At 41.6% G+C, this 20,000-nt stretch overlaps 1 protein-coding gene across 4 annotated transcripts in view; it reads right to left on the reverse strand.

The window, feature by feature from the left end:
* Positions 1–20,000, reverse strand: part of LOC147028048 (inactive phospholipase C-like protein 2) — a 244,568-nt gene that overhangs the window by 50,523 nt on the left and 174,045 nt on the right. For all 4 annotated transcript variants that reach the window (XM_085878035.1, XM_085878038.1, XM_085878036.1 and 1 more), the window contains 3 exons: positions 16,554–17,762; positions 14,337–14,540; positions 1,163–1,238 (listed from right to left, as the gene is read on the reverse strand). In XM_085878035.1, the coding sequence (XP_085734161.1) occupies positions 1,163–1,238; positions 14,337–14,540; positions 16,554–17,762 (1,489 nt within the window). The remainder of the gene's footprint in view (positions 1–1,162; positions 1,239–14,336; positions 14,541–16,553; positions 17,763–20,000) is intronic.

The following is a 20,000-nucleotide window of genomic DNA, read 5'->3' on the forward strand; positions in this document are numbered from 1 at the left end:
TCACCCTCCTGAATCACGTGGTGTAATTTGACATTGGTAGCTTCTTCCGTTCGAGTTATCGTGCCTTCAAACAAACACACACACAAACAAACACACACAAACAGATGACGGAAGTCATCAATATACTTACGAAATCTTTAGATTTCGTAAGTCACAAGACGACGTCGAGCCAAGCACAATACTTGCAAAATCCATAAACAAATGTGTCCTCAAAAATAATTGGTGGTTGAATTCAATGACCAAATATGCAACTCGTCTTCAGATTTCAAGTCATTCGGATGAAAATTGTCAATTTTAGAAATCCTACCTAAGTTGTTGACCATCGGCCTATGTTGACCTTTTGGTGCATGTTGACCTCAAAAATAATTTGTGGTTAAATTCAGTGACCTGAAATATAAATCCTCTTCAAATTTCATGCCAATGGAATGAAAATTGAGGATTTTAGAAAAACCACCCGAGTTGTTGATCTTGGGCCTATGTTGACCTTTTTGTGCATGTTGACCTCAAAAACAATTCACCGGTTTAATCCAGTGATCTGAAATGTAAATCTTCTTCAAATTTCAAGTCAGTCAGATGAAAAATATGAGGATTTTAGAAATTCCACCTTAGTTGTTGACCTTGGACCTTTGCTGACATTTTGGTCCATGATGACCTCAAAAACAATTCATTGGTTGAATTCAGTGACATAAAATATAGATCCTCTTCAAATTTCAAGTCAATCGGATGAAAATTGAGGATTTTAGAAATATCACATTAGTTGTTGACCTTGGGCCTATGTTGACCTTTTGACGACAATAACAACAGGCTTCTTCCTTATGACAAACTCTACCATGTGGAGAAGTTTTGTGAAGACCAGTTTAAAATTACGACCTGTAGGGGACGGACGGACGGACGGACGGACAGACAGACAGACATGAAAACATAGCCTCGTTCACCTTCGGTGGCAGAGGTAAATTAAAAGGTAAATAAAAAATTTATTACGTTAAATTACGTTCAGGTAAATCAAAAGCCAAAATGAGTGAATAATAATTCACAGCCATAACAACGAGTGGAACTAACCCTTTCACCATAAAGCTCTGCAATACACTTCAACAAAGGACCCGCATGTAAACCTCATGCATAAACAGTGTTCAGTGCATGCGAGAGCCCAAGGATAGCATACCTGCCTTCTGACACTGGATCAACTTGCTGTGCACAGAGTCGGCCATCTCCAACAAGGTCTGAGATTCCTGCACCATCTGAGGGAGTGAGATATAATACGACAATTAAATTTCTCAAAAAATATGCTATCAACAGTTATGCAATGGACCTTAATACCTTGCAGTTGTAAAATTATGAACCGACGACGCAATCCCCTCGATAGTGAATGCACAACAAATGCTTTACGTTGGATCCGATTCCACTCAGGAAAAAAAAATCTGAATGATCTCATAAGTGTGTTTGCTTGAAATGAAGCGACCCTGCAATTCCAGAGCATAGTGGCACGTACACAGACAGGGGTTATAATTACAAATATTCAGATCGGTGCCCGATATCAGCAATGAACATGAGATTGAACCCAGCAGAGTTGAGACAGTCTATTGGGGAAGGTGAACTCACGGTTGCAGCTGTTTTAACAAACCACCACCACACCACAATCACACACAACATTATCAAGATGTCGGTGAGGTGAAAGAAGCAAAAAAATACATCGACCAACACACATTGAAAACAGACCAACTTGGGGGGGGGGGGGGAAGCGGACTTCCAATAATATAGAAGTGGCAGAAGTCTGGCATACATGTATATGCTACAAATACGTCCCATTCTTTCCCTCCCCCGATTCATGGCCGCACTAATTTAATTTGCAAGGAAATTGACGATGGAAGAGGTCATCTGTTCCATCATGCCTGTGCTTCATCCACATCCGATTAGATTTATCTGTTATGACATATTTTATGTAATGACCGCATTCTTACTGAGCATCTACGTCCCTTTAACATCGAGAGGAAGGGAATTTGATCAGGATACGGTGCATATCCTGATCTCTTTTTGAGTGATATCATGGGATCTTTATCCACAAGCCAAATGCAAACAGGACAGCCAGCTTTACATACAACTTAAGAGGCATTGTTCCCAGATATAGCACACCCTCTCAGCACTGCATAAGAAAGACAAGTTGGAGCCCATCAGGATTCGAACCCACAGTATACAGCTGAATTGTGAGCCATAACCTTTTTCTTTCGCTGCAATTTCCCCTCACGTTCATCCTTTCACTTCCTTACCTAAAATGTATTTTTCTCTGATTGCACCCCTCCCCTACCCTCTCCCCTTTTACTTACAACATACATTGCCCTTTATGTCAAACAATGATACTGTGTTTTGGATGCACATGAACTAAAGCCATTTGCACGGCAATGAAAAAGCTCTCCGGTGAAAAAGTACAATTTAATCAGCATATCAAAAGGTCATTTGGTGATCTTTGTGGCCTTTGTTCATGTGTTGACAATGTAAGGCAAATTAATAATTGCTCGACTATAGAAAAACATCAAATGCTCAAACCCACGTAAATGTGTTTGCACCGCCAAAGAGGATTACTGGTGCAACGTTTAACAATGCTCATGGAAGAACAGAACAGAGGGCAAAGGAACAGACAAAATGAGTAAAGCAAAAACTGGGACTACAGCCAGACAGACATAGTACAAGGATAGGCATTGCAGAAGGGTGAGAACAGGTGGAGCTACAATGAAAAATAAATTAAAAGATTTAGAAGAGAACATGATGTGGCGGTGGGCAGAAGGCTTGAAATGTCGGAAGAATGAGCTTGAGAGAACACAGACTTAGAAAGATAGTGGCAGAGATGAGAAAATGGTGGAATAATAATAGAATGGAGGTGAGCCTTAACATTAGACTTGGGGAGAGAAACAAGGAAGGAGTTTCTGGCAGAAAATGAGTGACCTGGAAGGGAAGGAGCTGGCTGGGTGGAGAGGTGAGAGCACACGAGGAGGAAGAGTAGACTAGAGCTTATAAAATATTTGCAAGCAATGCAACCTGTATATAGTGAGCAAGAAGCAGCCGCTTGGACTCAACTCCGTGATGCGAGATTTCATTGACAGAGGGCATTAGATTCCATGGTCTCAAAGGGGCAGGAGAGGAAGCAGCAGCAGCACCAGTTGACAGTGAAAAACCATATTTCGTTACACTTCACCGAAGGCTTTGTACACCATTAAAAGTTGAGGACAGCAGAGGAAGGAAGGACTTGGCCCTGTAAATAATTCCTCGATGGTGGTCAGCTTAGGACGACAGCTTGAAGATATCATCTACCCAGGATCGGTTAATGTTGTAAGTGAAGCTCAAGAGCTCCAGCGACTGACCACGGTAAAATAAAAATGGGGGATTTGGCTGCCGATCCTTATGGAAGGAACAAAGTGAAAACATTTGTCTTTCTTGCACTAAAAGACATGTTCATTGGAGAAGTATCCTGCCACAGCCTACCAGACAGAGGGGTATTGAACTATCCTGCTGCAAAGCGATAAAATTGATTTTCAGTGACAAATACATATAATTGATGTATATCTAGATCAAAAGATTAATCCCAGAGCACTACTTTTAGAGACACTAGGCATCTAGTGGTACAGCATTGGATAGAATTCCCTCCAAAGCAAGCAGCTGCTTGCGAGCACACAAACAAAACAAAAAAAAAAAACTTTGAAGATCAGTTTAGAAGGGAATCCGAGATACAATTAACTGAAAGTAATGGAGATCAAGGGCTGGCAGGATAGTCTGGAGGTATGTGTGTGTACGTACACACACACACACACACACACACACACACACACACACACACACACACACACACACACACACACACACACACACACACACACACACACACACACACACACACACACACGAGCTTTCCTGGGTATGGATGTTGGTTCAGCTATAAAATGTCACCCTGGTGTTTCATGGGCAGGGTGATTCATCAATATGTGTGCCATCCCTCAGATGGATGTTAAACTGGGTGTCCTGTCTGCCAGTATTAGTTTATGCACATTAAAGGTATCACGTGTCCTTCATAAAGAGTAGGTGAGCTGGCCGGTCACCCTTGCCAAATTCCAAATTTCTTTGCGCACTCTGACGAGTATCCCGCATCGGAGCGGTGACCGTTCCAATATTTCGACAGAACCGACACTCTGTATAAAGCATGGTGCACAATAATAATAATAATAATAATAATAATAATAATAATAATAATAATAATAATAATAAAAATGAGATGGAGATCAAGGCAGGATGGCAGAGAATGAAATGCAAGTGTGATTTGTTTCGAGTAAAACATTTTTATCTCCCATGAGATAGCTCTGACCTCTTTTTTTTTTTTGAAATTGTGGGCATCACCCCACTCCCCTCTCCCCCATTGATGGAATTAAAGCAACACGTCCAAGGTGAAATGACCTGGGTGGATTCCGAATGGATGGTCGGAGATCAGAGGAAATGAGTCTTCAGGTTTGGTGCAAATATCCATCCTGTCACTTTGCTTGTGTTGGTCAATGTCATTTACCCCTTTCAATGACACGACCCAGCAAGTAAAAATAAAAGCCGTAAATAGAGATGGAGGTGAGATTCCATCTTGAATTACCAAAGAGAAGAGTTGGATTAGACAGACGAAGGAAAGTGATCCATACATTAGTGTAAACAAAGGGTAAAAAGGAGTGGAGGTGAGCAGAAAGTTGAGATTTGTAAAAGTTTAACAAGGGAGGCATTTGCAGGATACATAAATGATCGAAGTAAATAATTGAGCAAGTCATTTGAATAAACATAACTTCATGTCGATGTTATTACACAGAGGTAACATGAAATGTTTTGAAACAGCTCGACAAAAAGTACAAAAACTAAATAAATGGAAATAAAGGAAGATCCCTTCCAGCACATTCACCAAAGATTTCAGAGTAATATTCGAGTTCAGCAGCTCACGGCTCTCCATCACCAAATCCAATTTCCCTGCACAGCCGCCATTATTTCAGAAAACCAGGCTAATGCCACAACGAAAAGCATTTTTTTTTAAAGCCTGAGGCTTTGTGAAAGACAAGAAAGCATGTCTGACCTGGAATTGGAGCCTCATCTGAATAGGTATACCAAAAACATGTGGTGGTTCATGCATTAGAATTTGACAAATGTAAATGAAGTGTATTCAAGGGTGTAAGTTTATCGAACTCTGGAAAACATTGAGGTCTTCTCACGTGAGATTCCATGGAACTCGGATGGAACGTCTGACAGAAGATCTATCGACTATTACGAATGAGCATGTCACATCTTTATAAACTTTTTTGCATTGTTTTTTTTTGAAGAGCAAAGATGGATAATAAGGAACTTTGAGGAATTTTAGCAAAAATTTAATGGGAAAGAGCAGCACAGCAGGCTTTTAGGACACATGCACGGATTTTGGGCATGTCGCAGAATCGGAGTTGAGGTTCTCCAGAAACTTCTCCACTTTCCCCACAGTATCAAGGAGCAGTTGGGTACAAGAGGGGTTGGTTGCACATGATTTGGAAACAAACACAGTTGCCATCTTGTTCACCACCCCCCGTGTCCTAATCGAGCCTCATTCTTCCCAACATCCATTATTTATCCAAATCTTTCCCTATTCTGTCTCTCATCACTGCTGTAGGTGTGTTTATCCTCTCTTTCTACTGTTCCTTTTGTTCTGTTATGTCCTGATCGATTCAATGTTCTCGCTCAACAAGCTTTGACATTGTACACAAAAACGGAATAATAGAAAAAAAAAATTTTCATCAAGGAACTTTGACACAGGAGGAGGCCATTCGGCCCATCATGCCTGCGCTACACCAACAACAGACCAATAAAATGATTTTATAGAAATATCAACGAGGCAATATAGAACTTGGTCTTAAAGTTCTATATCACTCCAAACGAAACTCAAGAGAAATTCCACCAAAAACTCTATAGAAACTCTACCGAGGATGTTCTTTAGAATGTCAACAGAATATTTTTGAATGGAATAATTCAAACAAGAAAAAAATAAAATTAAGCAACATAACCCGAAATATAATTACAAGAGGAACTGAAGGAAAACGAGAGAGAAAGAAAGTTGATGCAGTCAAGACAGTGTTGATCTCAGTATGCAAACTGCCATGTGAAGCATGGAAAAGCTCATGTTTCGGGTGTCAACCCTTTAAGCCGGAACAAAAAAAAAACAAACCAAAATAAAATAAAATGGAACTCTAGCGAAGTCGATGGCACGCAATCGCAAATCCCCAAGTTCCCACCGAAAGCAAAGCTGAAAGATGGCAAAAGGTTCCACCAGGAATGACCCAAAATCAAATTTCGAGTAAAACATTTTTTTCCCCGTTTTAATCTGCATGACCCCAAGTCCCCACCCTCTGGGGCATAAACCCGGGGGTGAAATCAAAAGAATCGTTACATATTTCATGTGTCCCCCCATGTTGATTGCATGTACAAAGTTTAAGTAAAAATGTCAGTTTCTGAGAGACACAGGGGCAGAACCAAAAATGACACTGCTCTCGCACATTCTTGCCATGTGGTGGTCATAACTACCATGTTTGGTGAATTTCTGCACAATGGTTTAGGAGTAATTAGCATGACAGATGGACAGACAGACAGACAGACAGACAGACAGACAGACAGACAGACAAAAAGACCTGATTACAATATCGCCCCGTTTTTTTAAAGCGTGGGGATAAATATCATTTTAATAATGCGTATTCGATGTGCTAGTTTTGGGAAGAAAACCTGTGGTTCTGATGCTGGGTTGGATATAGTGTAGGTCAAGAAGCACTATTTCCTGTGTGACTACATCTTTGTGTTATCCAAACTGTGAATTAAAATTGCAATGTCTACCCAAGGTGGAATTCTGTCCCTGACACGTGAGATAGCATGCAATTGAAAAACTAGAGTATGGACACTACTTTAACGAATGACATAAAATGTGCAAACCCCACTGGAATAATGTCTGACCTGTGTAGGCAATGGTTTTGCACCAAGGCTATGCATGGCACGTAGTCACATCAAATGAATCATCCGCATTTGGCTTTGCTTTGCCTGTATCACGAGCCACATATGTTGCAGCGTCGATGTATTTAATTATCACTTCCAATAACTGGAATGATCAAGCCACAATAATGCAAAATATTCTTCCTCTAATAGGCTTTCCTTTTGGCACACAGCGCTAACTACAATATAGTTTGCCACTCACGTCCAACAATTGGCTAAGAAACAACTAAAGGGACTAGATGGTATTCATAGAATACTTACCCTGTGCAGGCAGTCTTGAGAAGGACTTGGTGCGAGCCAACTCTTCTGGCGGAAAATTTGTAAATAAAAAAATGAAATTCAAATCAAATGGAAGAACAAATAAAATAGGTCCTGCATTGGAGTCACCAGAAGGAACCCGAACAAGCAAAAAACAAAGATGAAGTCATCAGGAGGAACCTGGATAGGACTCGGGCTTCAACTGCTACTACTCTACCCTCAAACCCAACCAGGCACAGCCAAGTGAGCCTTATTCTAAAAAAAAAAAAAATTAAAAAAAAAATTACCCCCGTGTGAGGGTGACGGTCATCTCTATAATGTTTTTTTTACTATCATTATCGATGAACCGTTGCCAGATATCTCCTAAAATGACAGACTCGATAGGTTTTGAAAATGGTGACTTTCACAACTTTCATGACCTCGTGACCTTGACCCTGACCTCGAATCCGGGAAAAATATGTCGTTGGGTATCACTCATCGACCTCTACCCACATACCAAATTTCATCAAGATCGGAAGTAAAAAGTTTTCTTTGTAACGGGAGGTGTTTTTGACCATCTTCCAGGTTACGTGGTGGCCAAACGGGACAGAAATTCAAAAATCTGTCCGGTTAGATACAAGATAATATTTTTTACTATCATAATCAATAAACAGTTGCCGAATATAATAATTCAAGATCGCTTGAGAAATGTAGGAGGAGACAGATTTTGAAAATCGTCATTTTCGCATTTTTTGCCAACTTTGAAGTCACGTGACACGAAAACGAAAGCGAATATCGAAATTCCGTCCTGACAAAATTTAGATATTGTCCCATGGATTCATATGCCACAATCAAATTCAAGATTGCTTCAGAAATGTAGGAGGAGATAGATTTTGAAAATCATCATTCTTGCATGAAAATCGTCATTTTCGCATTTTTTTGCCAACTTTGAAGTCACGTGACACGAAAACGAAAGCAAATATCGAAAATCCGGCCCGATCAAAGTTTAGATATTGTCCCATAGATTCATATGCTACAATCAAATTCAAGATCGCTTGAGAAATGGCAGAGGAGATAGAATTTGAAAATCGTCATTTTCACAACTTCAAAGGCCGCGTGACCTTGACCTTCGGTGACCTTGAAAGTCATACCATCGTGTACGTCTCATCGACCTCTATCAGTATCACTAATGACCAGATCTCCCACTTCAACTTCATTGTGAACGGACGGACGGACGGACGGATCGAAGGACATCGACACGCATATTATTAGGTCATGCTCGAAGAGATGACCGAAAAAGGCTAAAAACGCGTTTTATATTTATATTTCATTTCGGCAAATATACCGTCGGCAGAGCCGTAAACTAAGTTATAAAATAACTAAGGCCTTACTTGACTTCAGACAACGCTGGCAGCTCAGGAAACTAGACACGATCTCGTGGACGGTCAACATAACAAAAAAGAAAAATTGGGGTCGGATACCAGGCTGAGACGATTGGTCGAAATCCTTCCTTCCTCCTGAGCGAATCGCATCGGCGTTTTTGGCCATCTTCCAGATCACGTGACGATCAAACGGGAAGACCGTTTTTACAGCCATTTTTCCCTGCTGTGCAGGGGTTTGGCTTTTTGTGAGGCAATGTTTTATGGCCGGATGCCCTTCCTGACGCCAACCCTGGTCGCCTCTTACGACACACAGGGATATGGTACACCTATTCTAACCGGGGCATACACCGGGACCAGTACACTGGCACTCATTTCGCCGACCTCGGAAGGATGACAGGCTGAGTCAACCCCCTGGTGTTAATTCAGCAGCCAACGGGGCTTGAACTCAGGACACTGGGATCCCAAGCCGCCACCCTAACCACTAAGCCAACACCAGGCTTACGATCAAACGGGAAGGAAATTAAAAAAATCTGTCCAGTTAGATACAAGATAATATTTTTTACTATCATAATCAATAAACAGTTGCCGAATATCTTGTAGAATGGCAGACTCGATAGGTTTTGAAAATGGCAATTTTTATAACTTACGTGACCACATGACCTTGACCCTGACCTTGAACCCGGACAAAAGTTATATCGTTGCGCAACACTCATCGACCTCTACCGACATACTAAGTTTCATCAAGATCGGAAAGAAAAATTGTTGATGGACGGATGGACGTTTGGACGGACATTTGGTCTGGCTTTATTAGGTCATCGAGGTAGAGATGACGTAAAAAGAACCCAGATGAAAAAAATCTAATAATTCTGGCTGCCAGACCATGCTGACAATGAGGTTGAAATTAAAAACATATATTCCCCATCACTTCTGGATCATGAGTGTGAAGTTTCACATCCATTGATAAAGTGGTTCAAGAGAAAGAATTTCAAAAAGATTTTCACTCAACCTAATATGGCTGCTAGACTATGTGACCTACCAAATATTCGTGAATACCCTGGTATCCGCAAGGCTTGGGAAACATTTGTGTGAAGTTTCCCCTCGATCTGTCCAGCCGTTCTGGAGACGATTTTTTTTATCGGTTTTAGGGTAAATCCAATATGGCTGACAAACCATGTGACCTGTGTCATCATATGTGGGAAACTTTTTGTTTCCCATGGATAGGCGGTCATACCTGTAAAATTTCTCCTTGATCTGTTCAGCCATTTTGGAGATTTTTGAAGGTGTTTTTTATCTTGCCAAAACGAAGTTTTTGCAAGATATGTTAGTTAGTCAGCTTGTATGTTTTATTTTTATCTTGCCAAAACGAAGTTTTGCAAGATATGTTAGTCAGCTTGTATGTTTTTTTTTTGTTTGTTTGTTTGTCTGTAATCACATATAAAAAATTCTGCAGAGCACAGTTATCATCGGAAATTTTTGTAACTTCGCATATCAGAGGCCTATAGAGGTCCCTTTCAGCGCATAAAATTTTGAAGGTCAAGTTCAAAGGTCAAGGTCACTTTGTCGCAAATCAGGGGAGTCGACGAAACCCTTATTTTTTGAGTAATTTTGATCGGATCGTCTTCAAACTTCATGGGAATATAGTTCATGGTCTGGTGCTCAGCTGATTAATTTTTGGTGGCGATTGGCCTTGACCTTCATGGTTCGCGCCTCAGGTCAAACATATTTGATCCCAAGGTCAAATTTTCAAGTTTTAGGAACCATATCGTGTAGGACCTCAAATTGAACACCTCGATGAGTGCTTTCGAGATATGTCAAGCTTGAGGCCTTATGACGTAATTTGGTGACGTTATGAGGAAAAAGCATATTTTTCATGGTTACTCTGTAGAACGATTCTCATCGGAATCTCTCGTAGGCAGATATTCCTCAAGGAGTCGCTCCTGGTGGATAGCAGCTCTGTTCACCTCAGTGTGACCTTCAAGAAGTCACACGTGGTCACCTTTTGGCAAGATACGGGTCACTCTGCGGGTGACAATGGTTTATTTTTTTTTTTTTTGTCTGTAATCACGTATAAAAAAATTCTGCAGAGCACAGTTATCATTGGAAATTTTTGTAACTTCGCATATCAGAGGCCTATAGAGGTCCCTTTCAGCGCATAAAATTTTGAAGGTCAAGTTCAAAGGTCAAGGTCACTGTCACAAATCAGGGGAGTCGACGAAACCCTTATTTTTTGAGTAATTTTGATCGGATCGTCTTCAAACTTCATGGGAATATAGTTCATGGTCTGGCGCTCAACTGATTAATTTTTGGTGGCGATTGGCCTTGACCTTCATATGTTTTTTTTTGTTGTTTGTCTGTAATCACGTATAAAAAAATTCTGCAGAGCACATTTATCATTGGAAATTTTTGTAACTTCGCATACCAGAGGCCTATAGAGGTCCCTTTCAGCGCATAAAATTTTGAAGGTCAAGGTCACTTTGTCGCAAATCAGGGGAGTCGACAAAACCCTTATTTTTTGAGTAATTTTGATCGGATCGTGTTCAAACTTCATGGGAATATAGTTCATGGTCTGGCGCTCAGCTGATTAATTTTTGGTGGCGATTGGCCTTGACCTTCATGGTTGGTGCCTAAGGTCAAACATATTTGACCCCAAGGTCAAATTTTCAAGTTTTAGGAACCATATCGTGTAGTACCTCAAATTGAACACCTAGATGAGTGCTTTCTAGATATATCAAGCTTGAGGCCTTATGACGTAATTTGGTGACGTTATGAGGAAAAAGCATATTTTTCATGGTTACTCTGTAGAACGATTCTCATCGGAATCTCTCGTAGGCAGATATTCCTCAAGGAGTCGCTCCTGGTGGATAGCAGCTCTGTTCACCTCAGTGTGACCTTCAAGAAGTCACACGTGGTCACCTTTTGACAAGATACGGGTCACTCTGCGGGTGACAATGGTTTATTTTATTTTTTTTGTCTGTAATCACGTATAAAAAATTCTGCAGAGCACAGTTATCATTGGAAATTTTTGTAACTTCGCATATCAGAGGCCTATAGAGGTCCCTTTCAGCGCATAAAATTTTGAAGGTCAAGTTCAAAGGTCAAGGTCACTGTCACAAATCAGGGGAGTCGACGAAACCCTTATTTTTTGAGTAATTTTGATCGGATCGTCTTCAAACTTCATGGGAATATAGTTCATGGTCTGGCGCTCAACTGATTAATTTTTGGTGGCGATTGGCCTTGACCTTCATATGTTTTTTTTTTGTTGTTTGTCTGTAATCACGTATAAAAAAATTCTGCAGAGCACATTTATCATTGGAAATTTTTGTAACTTCGCATACCAGAGGCCTATAGAGGTCCCTTTCAGCGCATAAAATTTTGAAGGTCAAGGTCACTTTGTCGCAAATCAGGGGAGTCGACAAAACCCTTATTTTTTGAGTAATTTTGATCGGATCGTGTTCAAACTTCATGGGAATATAGTTCATGGTCTGGCGCTCAGCTGATTAATTTTTGGTGGCGATTGGCCTTGACCTTCATGGTTGGTGCCTAAGGTCAAACATATTTGACCCCAAGGTCAAATTTTCAAGTTTTAGGAACCATATCGTGTAGTACCTCAAATTGAACACCTAGATGAGTGCTTTCTAGATATATCAAGCTTTAGACATTATGACGTCATTTGGTGACGTTATGAGGCAAACGCATATTTTTCATGGTTACTCTGTAGAACGATTCTCATCGGAATCTCTCGTAGGCAGATATTCCTCAAGGAGTCGTTTCTGGTGGATAGCAGCTCTGTTCACCTCAGTGTGACCTTAAAGAAGTCACACGTGGTGACCTTTTGGCAAGATACGGGTCACTCTGCGGGTGACAATGGTTTATTTTGTTTTTGTTTCTAAAAGGCTGCTGAACCACATGACCGATTATGTCATCATTATTTTTTTCTGTTGACCAATTTACGCCCAGAAGACCATCAAATTTTCATACTGATCAGATGCAGCATTCTATGTATGCAATTATGACATCATAAATGAAGGCATATATGACATCATAAAAAATACACTTATTTCCCATGGGGAGTACTTCACAGGTGCCGTTTCAATTTCTTTTTCCATGGAGTGGTTTCGGAGATACAGAGGACCAACATTTCTCTATTTTCCCCAACATGGCTGCTACACACAGTGACCTATGGCATCATACTTATCATTAATACATTCCGTATGAGTATTCGCACCTGTGGTGAAAAATTTATGTCAATCTGCCAAGCGGTTCCAGAGAAAAGGGGAAAACAAAATGCAGGCACGTACGCATGTACGCACGGGACCGATCGCTTCACTCCGCTTTTCGCTTCGAGAGTGCGGGCTAAATATAGAGAAAGCCATGTTATGTTAAACATCATTGGCACAGAATAGATCATATCACTGTGAAATGTCACTATCACTGTTTAGGTGCAATGAAAGACCGGCATACCCAAATGCAGCACCAGTCTGTTCACGACATGTTGATTAATTTTTTTTACAGGAGCAAGGCTCATGGAAGAGCAGGGTAGATCTGACAGTGTGATAAGCATAAAGGAAATTAACGAAAAGGATAAGAGGAAAGGGAAGAATGTATGTTAGATGGTTGGCTTAGAAAAGGTTGATGGGGGGTAATAAAGGTCATGGTACAGAATTGGGGATGACAAGAGATGGCAGTGTACTTTGCTTAAAGCACTGGAGGAAAGAGCGAGACAGAACAGCCTCGGAAACATGGTCCCATAGACGGGAGAAGTGAGGAATAAAACAATAGAGGTCTACAGTTAGCCTGGATTTTGGAAGTTTCATTAAGAGGCAGTTACTGGAAAAAAATGCATGCATCCAAGAGTCGAAAGGGTAGGCTGGAAGACAGAGAGAACATAAAGAGCAATATTGGATAAGAGGCAGTCCAAAAAAACACAGAGAACACTGATCTACTTGCGATGTGAAAGCAACAGACCGTGTGCTGTGACATCATCACAGGAAATTTCAATAATTTTGAGTGCTTTACATTTCACGGCATCGAGGACAGATAGATGAAATGCTGGAGTGCCAGCCCATAGCAGAGATCAGTGCTCCACTTAGTTATAGACAGAAAGCCAGAGGTAGTTCTGATTTTCCAAAGGAAAGACTTCGATCAACAAACGATCCCGTCTGCAACTGGCTTTGAAGGCGGGCTTTGCTATGTGGTCGGCTCAGGAAAGGTCATGTCTGATGTTGAGGCCGAGAAGTTAAATATTTACTGAACCTCTTCCAGTGGATGACCAAAGAAATAGATAGGTGGTTTCATTCGATGACCTATCCGGAGACCGATTTTCTAGGATTGTAGGATATGTTCCATTTATCAGACCAGTGTCTAATTATTTCCAGATCAGGAGAGACAGAAAGAGGGAGGTAGAGGGAGAGAGAGACAGAGAGACAGCTGCTGATAACCTAGCAGATGGATGATGTACTATACAATACAATGTGGAATCTTCAAAAAGGAAGAGGATTTTCCAGAGCATCTGAGGTCATTTTTGATCATTTTTAGCAACCTTATGAGATTGAGATGCTTGTATCTTCACAACATAAAATCTACACAGCATTTCATACATTGAGGATAGGTCGATAGGAACTTTATTAAAACTAGATAATTTGCTATTTGCACTATTATAAAAACGAATGTGATGCCATTACAGATGTCTTGTAAATGACATACCAAATCGTACGCTGCGAGTGCCTTCCGTACAACTTCTGGCACGGGACCCTGGGGCTCGAGGCAGGGCCTCTGGCCATGCAGCGTGAGGGTCACAGGAGGAGCACCTTCGGCGTTGAGCAAGCGCGAGGACAATGCGTGCATGCACTGTGTAAGCTTGGCCACAGGTGACAAGCCACACACTTCAATTAACGAAAGCACTGCATTCTGGGCCACAACATCAAAACAAATAAAAGGCATTAAAGCAAATAGATAATAAATCAGTTATTTTTGCATTCTAAGACAATATAAGTAAAATCGAGTTAATACAACAGGCCTGCGATAGACCACAGGATTCTGCAGATCTGGTTTGTTCCTCTGTCTCAGAGGGTATCCCATGCTACGCCTCCACCAACGAGATCGGAGCTTGTTAAGGTTACATTTGTCGTATCTGAACTTCAGAGTTCTTTGTGAGCTAGAATAAAAGGCAATTGCGACACAACAAAAAAAATGCTGAATTGTCCTGGTTCAGGTTTCTACTAATGGGAAAGTTCAAACTTGATTCAAGCTTGAACAAGTTCTGGTCTGAACTAGTGTAGAGCAATGGAGTTGGGGCACAAGTTATACACAAAACACTCAGTCATGATGAACCAATAACAGAAAGGCAGAGGCAGGATTTAATGGCATCGTGTCAAGGCTGTAGGTGAACCCAGCACAGCTGTCCAAGTGCACATATAATTTCTGTGTGAAAACGGCATTCAGAGATGGCAGGAAAAGAATCTGAAGATGTACAATTACCACATTCGGGATATATGATGGACGATCATCAATGACATAGTGTGGCGTTTCTGTTTATACTCTTCGATAAAAAAAGAAACAAAAGTTACAACAGTTGTATTTAATAGTGTGGTCAAACATTCCAAGAATGGTTGAAGAGTACCAATGCAATGATCTGTGCACTCCAAAAACAAACATGATGTCAGTGGAAGCTAAAGTTAAGTTGTTGGGTGAAAACAAGTTGGCCACTTGAGATGAATGTGTAATTTTACAATGAAGTCAGTCTACAAATGATTGCAAACAATATTGGATTGGTAGAAATGGCTTTAATAATGTGTATGACCAGCAATAACCCCGATAGATGCTTATACACATCTTGTCATTAACCAAATCAGACCATCTGGCTATCATGAGATGTTACACCCTTCTTTGACCAGGACCTTCTGGAGATATCATGCTGCTGAAAGGTGGTTCCTTCAGCAAGGGTGACGTAATTATCCTCACAAGTGGTTGCAACCATTGGGTGAGCTACACAAGGTTTCTCCATGAACTCCCAGTTAGATGGTACCTTGTCAGTGCCTCAGAAATGAACATTGAATTACGAAGCAACGACGGTCTGAGTTATCCCTTCCTAAACTGTCCAGATGGTGTGAGCCAACTCATTGGGTGTTAAATGAGGCCTAGCTGTTCATAAACTGACTTGGACCACATGGGTAGCCAATTTATAGGGAGTATTAACCTGGGTCGTGTGCACACAGGAATGCAGAGTATGTGGGAGATGAGAATTGCATGCAAATTTCCAGGAATGCTCAAGTTCAGTTGAGGATAATTGCCACATTACATGTTACACATATAATTTCCTGATCGAATGTCTTATCTCAACAGTCATGGCTTGCAAACACATGAAGAAGAAAATCACACTGCCTGAACATCTTCAGTGGATGACCAAGGATATAGATAGGTTGGTTAATTTACAGATTTTCGAGGATTGAAGGATAATTTATCAGACCAATGTCTCATCAGAGAGAGACAGAGACAGAGACAGAGACAGAGACAGAGACAGAGACAGAGACAGAGACAGAGACAGAGACAGAGACAGAGACAGAGACAGAGACAGAGACAGAGACAGAGAGAGAGAGAGAGAGAGAGAGAGAGAGAGAGAGAGAGAGGCTGGGAATTTCTCAGTAATTATGGGAAGTTCTCACCACAGTAATACAGGATGATGGCGTCATTTGCTAGATTCAGAAGAGGTCTTTGGTACTTTAGCAAATCAGGAAACTACATTTGTTACTTTTAATGTCACAGACCAGGTAACCCATGGAAATAATGTTGTTTATGGATGGGATCATGTCCATCCAATGACAGTGCCCTCTATTACCTGGGTAACATTGGGTGAAGGACAAACACAACAACAGCATGATTAAAACAAGGACGTGTGGATATGCATAAAAACCAAAAGCCTACCAGAGCATTCTCTCTCAAGTCTGTGGCTTCACGAAGAGGTTGTGTGGCAGTCCGAAAAAGCTCATCCACGGTCTTAATCCCCACAATACGCAACGCCACGTAGTCATGGCTGCGGCGGCCCTTACGCACCGACAGACCCCGCTTGTGTGGCTTGCCACCCCCACGCCTGTTTGTGACAGCAATGTGCACAAACAGAGAGGCATGAAGGAGAGGTTCACCAGTGATTGCAAGTAATGGAATGTGCCGATATCCCGGTTGTAAGCATTCCACTGGAATTGTGTGCTGTCCAATAAATTCGTCGCCGATGAAGTCATCGTCAAGTACGACAAGCCGAAGGAGAGCAAGCTCTGGCAGATTTAAGTGAAACTCAAAACTTTCATCAAATATAGGCCGATCTCCATCATGATGAACTGTTTTGGTACGTCGGTCAGCGCAGTCGGCTGGAATTCCATGGATCTCCACAGCAATGTATGGATCGAGGACATCGCCCTTGGTTCCAGATCCTTTCGGTTTGGGCAGATTCTGTCCACTGAGCACCTTCAAGTGGAGTATTTGAGGTGCTAGTCCAGGACACATTTCTCGAGTGTCTGCCCGAAAGTAAGCCACCTCCTCACGCATTACCGAAGGCCGCAACACATAACCACAGCCACCATTTTGCCGAAACCATCCGAGTCCTAGGTCAAGCATGAGACCTGGTGTTTGAACATTCAGTGAAATAAGTTGGCACCCACATTTCCAGAAGTCCATTGGACTAAGATTGCTCGAGTCAGTTCGTTGTGGGCTTGGATATACACGTGACAGGCAGCGCTTATTGTACCGCAGGAAGTCATCGTGCCTCTCGGTAGCAAGACGCAGAGCTTGCAATTCACCAATCGAACAAACCTCCCAATAGTGCTGCATGCGTAGCGCCGTCTCAAAATTGGTGAAAGGCACTGAACGACAAAGCGTCACAAGTTCAGACAGCTCACGCCGTATTCTGATACGCCCCCTACCACCACTAACAGGGCTGCTCGGGGTCGTTTCAACTGGCATGTAACTCATCAACCGCTCTGAAGCTTCTTCCTCTTCACTAATTTCCCCCTCCGAGTCGGGATATCCCCAGGGCAGTGCCTGAGCCTTCAGCAAAATACGGCCACGCAGGGCTGCTGGCGAGGGAAGGTGGCCGGTATCATTAACAGGGCGTTCAAGGAAAAGCTTCTCTCTCAGCACCTGTAGACAGTCGTTACCCAAAGGCATGTTAACTGTGAGTGGGTGACAAATTTATCTTGATTGCTCGATTGCCCAAATGATTGACAGAATTAACATCGAGTAATGACATGTAAAACAAATGTGAAGTCAGTTTTCCAACATCAGCTAAGATTCATGATGGAACTTGTATGCTGTACTTATTACATGTAGAACAAGGACAATACGAGATGTCAGTGCTCTTTTGCATCAATTCCAGGGACATGAGAAGGCAATAGACCAATCAACACAGTCGATGGGATTTGGAGCAGGGATGTGCCAGCATCATAAGCTATGTGCTCTGATGGAAATGCCAAATCGGGTACGATGACAATTAATCAACAATCCCGCCTCCTAGGGTTCTGCATTGTTATAGCTTAGAGGAGATCTGAGAATGAATAATCTATATTCAAGTAAATATTTGGATGAAAACGCACGCACGCACGCACGCACACACATGCACATACACACCTCACGTTCCTTTTGGAACAGCCGAGGCTATCAGATTAATCACTCAATTTATCAATGTACTTTTACAGGAATAACAAGAACATTGTGGAAAAAAAAAACAATGCACAGTACACTACTTGATGGGACTTCATCAGGCGACGGAATTTCAACCGTACTGTATCCATCGTGAGGAAAGTGATCACATTGAAAGTCCAATTAGGCAGCAAAAAGCCTTGCAATTATAACGGACAACCTTGAGATGTTGTTGTAAAATTTTTATAATTAAATATTTATTTCAAGCATCACTTCTGAATGGCAAAATGCTAAATTTATTGTCAGTTAGTGGAGACGAACAATGGATTTTATAAACTAAAAGTTGATGAGGGTATGTTTACAACCATGGGAAGCCAAGATGCAGCTGACGTTTCAAGCGTCAACCCTTCGTCGTCAGCAAAAAAATGCATTTCATTATTTCACTCTGATGAAGGGATAAAGGTCGAAAAGTCAGCCAGAACTTGCAATCCGTGCTTTGTCACCCCCAGGTATCCACAGCGCGCACACGGTTCACCATGAACCCTCGTCTGGTGAAACTACCCAAATCCAGGATCACTGCTCACCTCCACTCATTCATTCCTCTTTTCTCCCACCTGTGAAACCAACTTCTACATTCTCTTAAATCTCATTCTTCCCTCCAGGTCTTGAAGAGAGCTGTTCACCACCATCTCAGATCGTCCCCAATCATAAAAGCCATGATATTTTCTACCCTCGTTTACCCCCCCCCCCTCCACCCCTTCCCCACTCTAATCCCTCCATCCAAATTTCCAGTTTTTTCCACAAGGAGTTTCCTTCTGTGTCCATCTTGTCCACCCCAAAAAATCCTCTCCTGTCCCCATTCCTACCCACACCCATCATTTCTCCAAGTCACCCTCTATCTCTACCGTTCCTTTTGCATCCTGTTTTGTCCTGATCCGTTCAGTCCACTTGCTCTTCCATGAGCCTCGATTATGAATGCAAAAAAAACAAATATCCAGTAAACATACTCTTCTCAACTATTACTTGATAAAATCCATTATGTTGTTGATTGATGAAGAACTACAATAGCCTTCACAGTGGCAAGGACATTTGCAATCGCAATCATTTGCTCAGGAGTGAACTCCAAACCCACCCGTTTCCAATCAGGACGTGCTACATGTATTTAGAGTCAAAGGGTGAAGCCTAACAGATCCATTTTGGTTCATAGCATCGTCTTGTGATACTGAATTGGAGGTGGGGGGAGGAGACGGGGGGGGGGGTAGGGTGTATTACTTCCACAGCAGTAGAACTTTAATTGGGATTTGAGGATTGGATAAAATTAGGATCCATACCACACCATTGAAATTCAAATTCAATAAGTGAGTACACATTATTAGTGTACCTTACATTCCGACTCTCCCTCGGTCTCTCTCTTACAGAATCCAAGTCATGACCCTGTAAATAATTAAATTATTCTTCATACGCTCAAACCCAGGTGTTTATTGCTCGTTTCCTATATAATCATACTTAAGCAATTTAGTTGAAGGAGGGAATGATATTGGAGAGGACACAGACCTTATTATAACACTGAAATCAATGGGTATATTTTTTCACCAACACAAAATATCATGTGTATCCTCAGCAGCGAGTTAATGCTTCTGCTCCAAAAGACGGTAAAAGCCGAAATGGCGTCAATTCGCACTTCCCACAGAGTGCACAATTGCTGACAGCAGGGTCCTTATTGTGTATGATGCGAGTGGA

This window comes from Eptatretus burgeri, chromosome 4 (assembly GCF_056783735.1).
Source record: "Eptatretus burgeri isolate ZD-2024b chromosome 4, Ebu_testis_v1, whole genome shotgun sequence".
In the NCBI taxonomy this organism is placed as follows: Eukaryota; Metazoa; Chordata; class Myxini; order Myxiniformes; family Myxinidae; genus Eptatretus; species Eptatretus burgeri.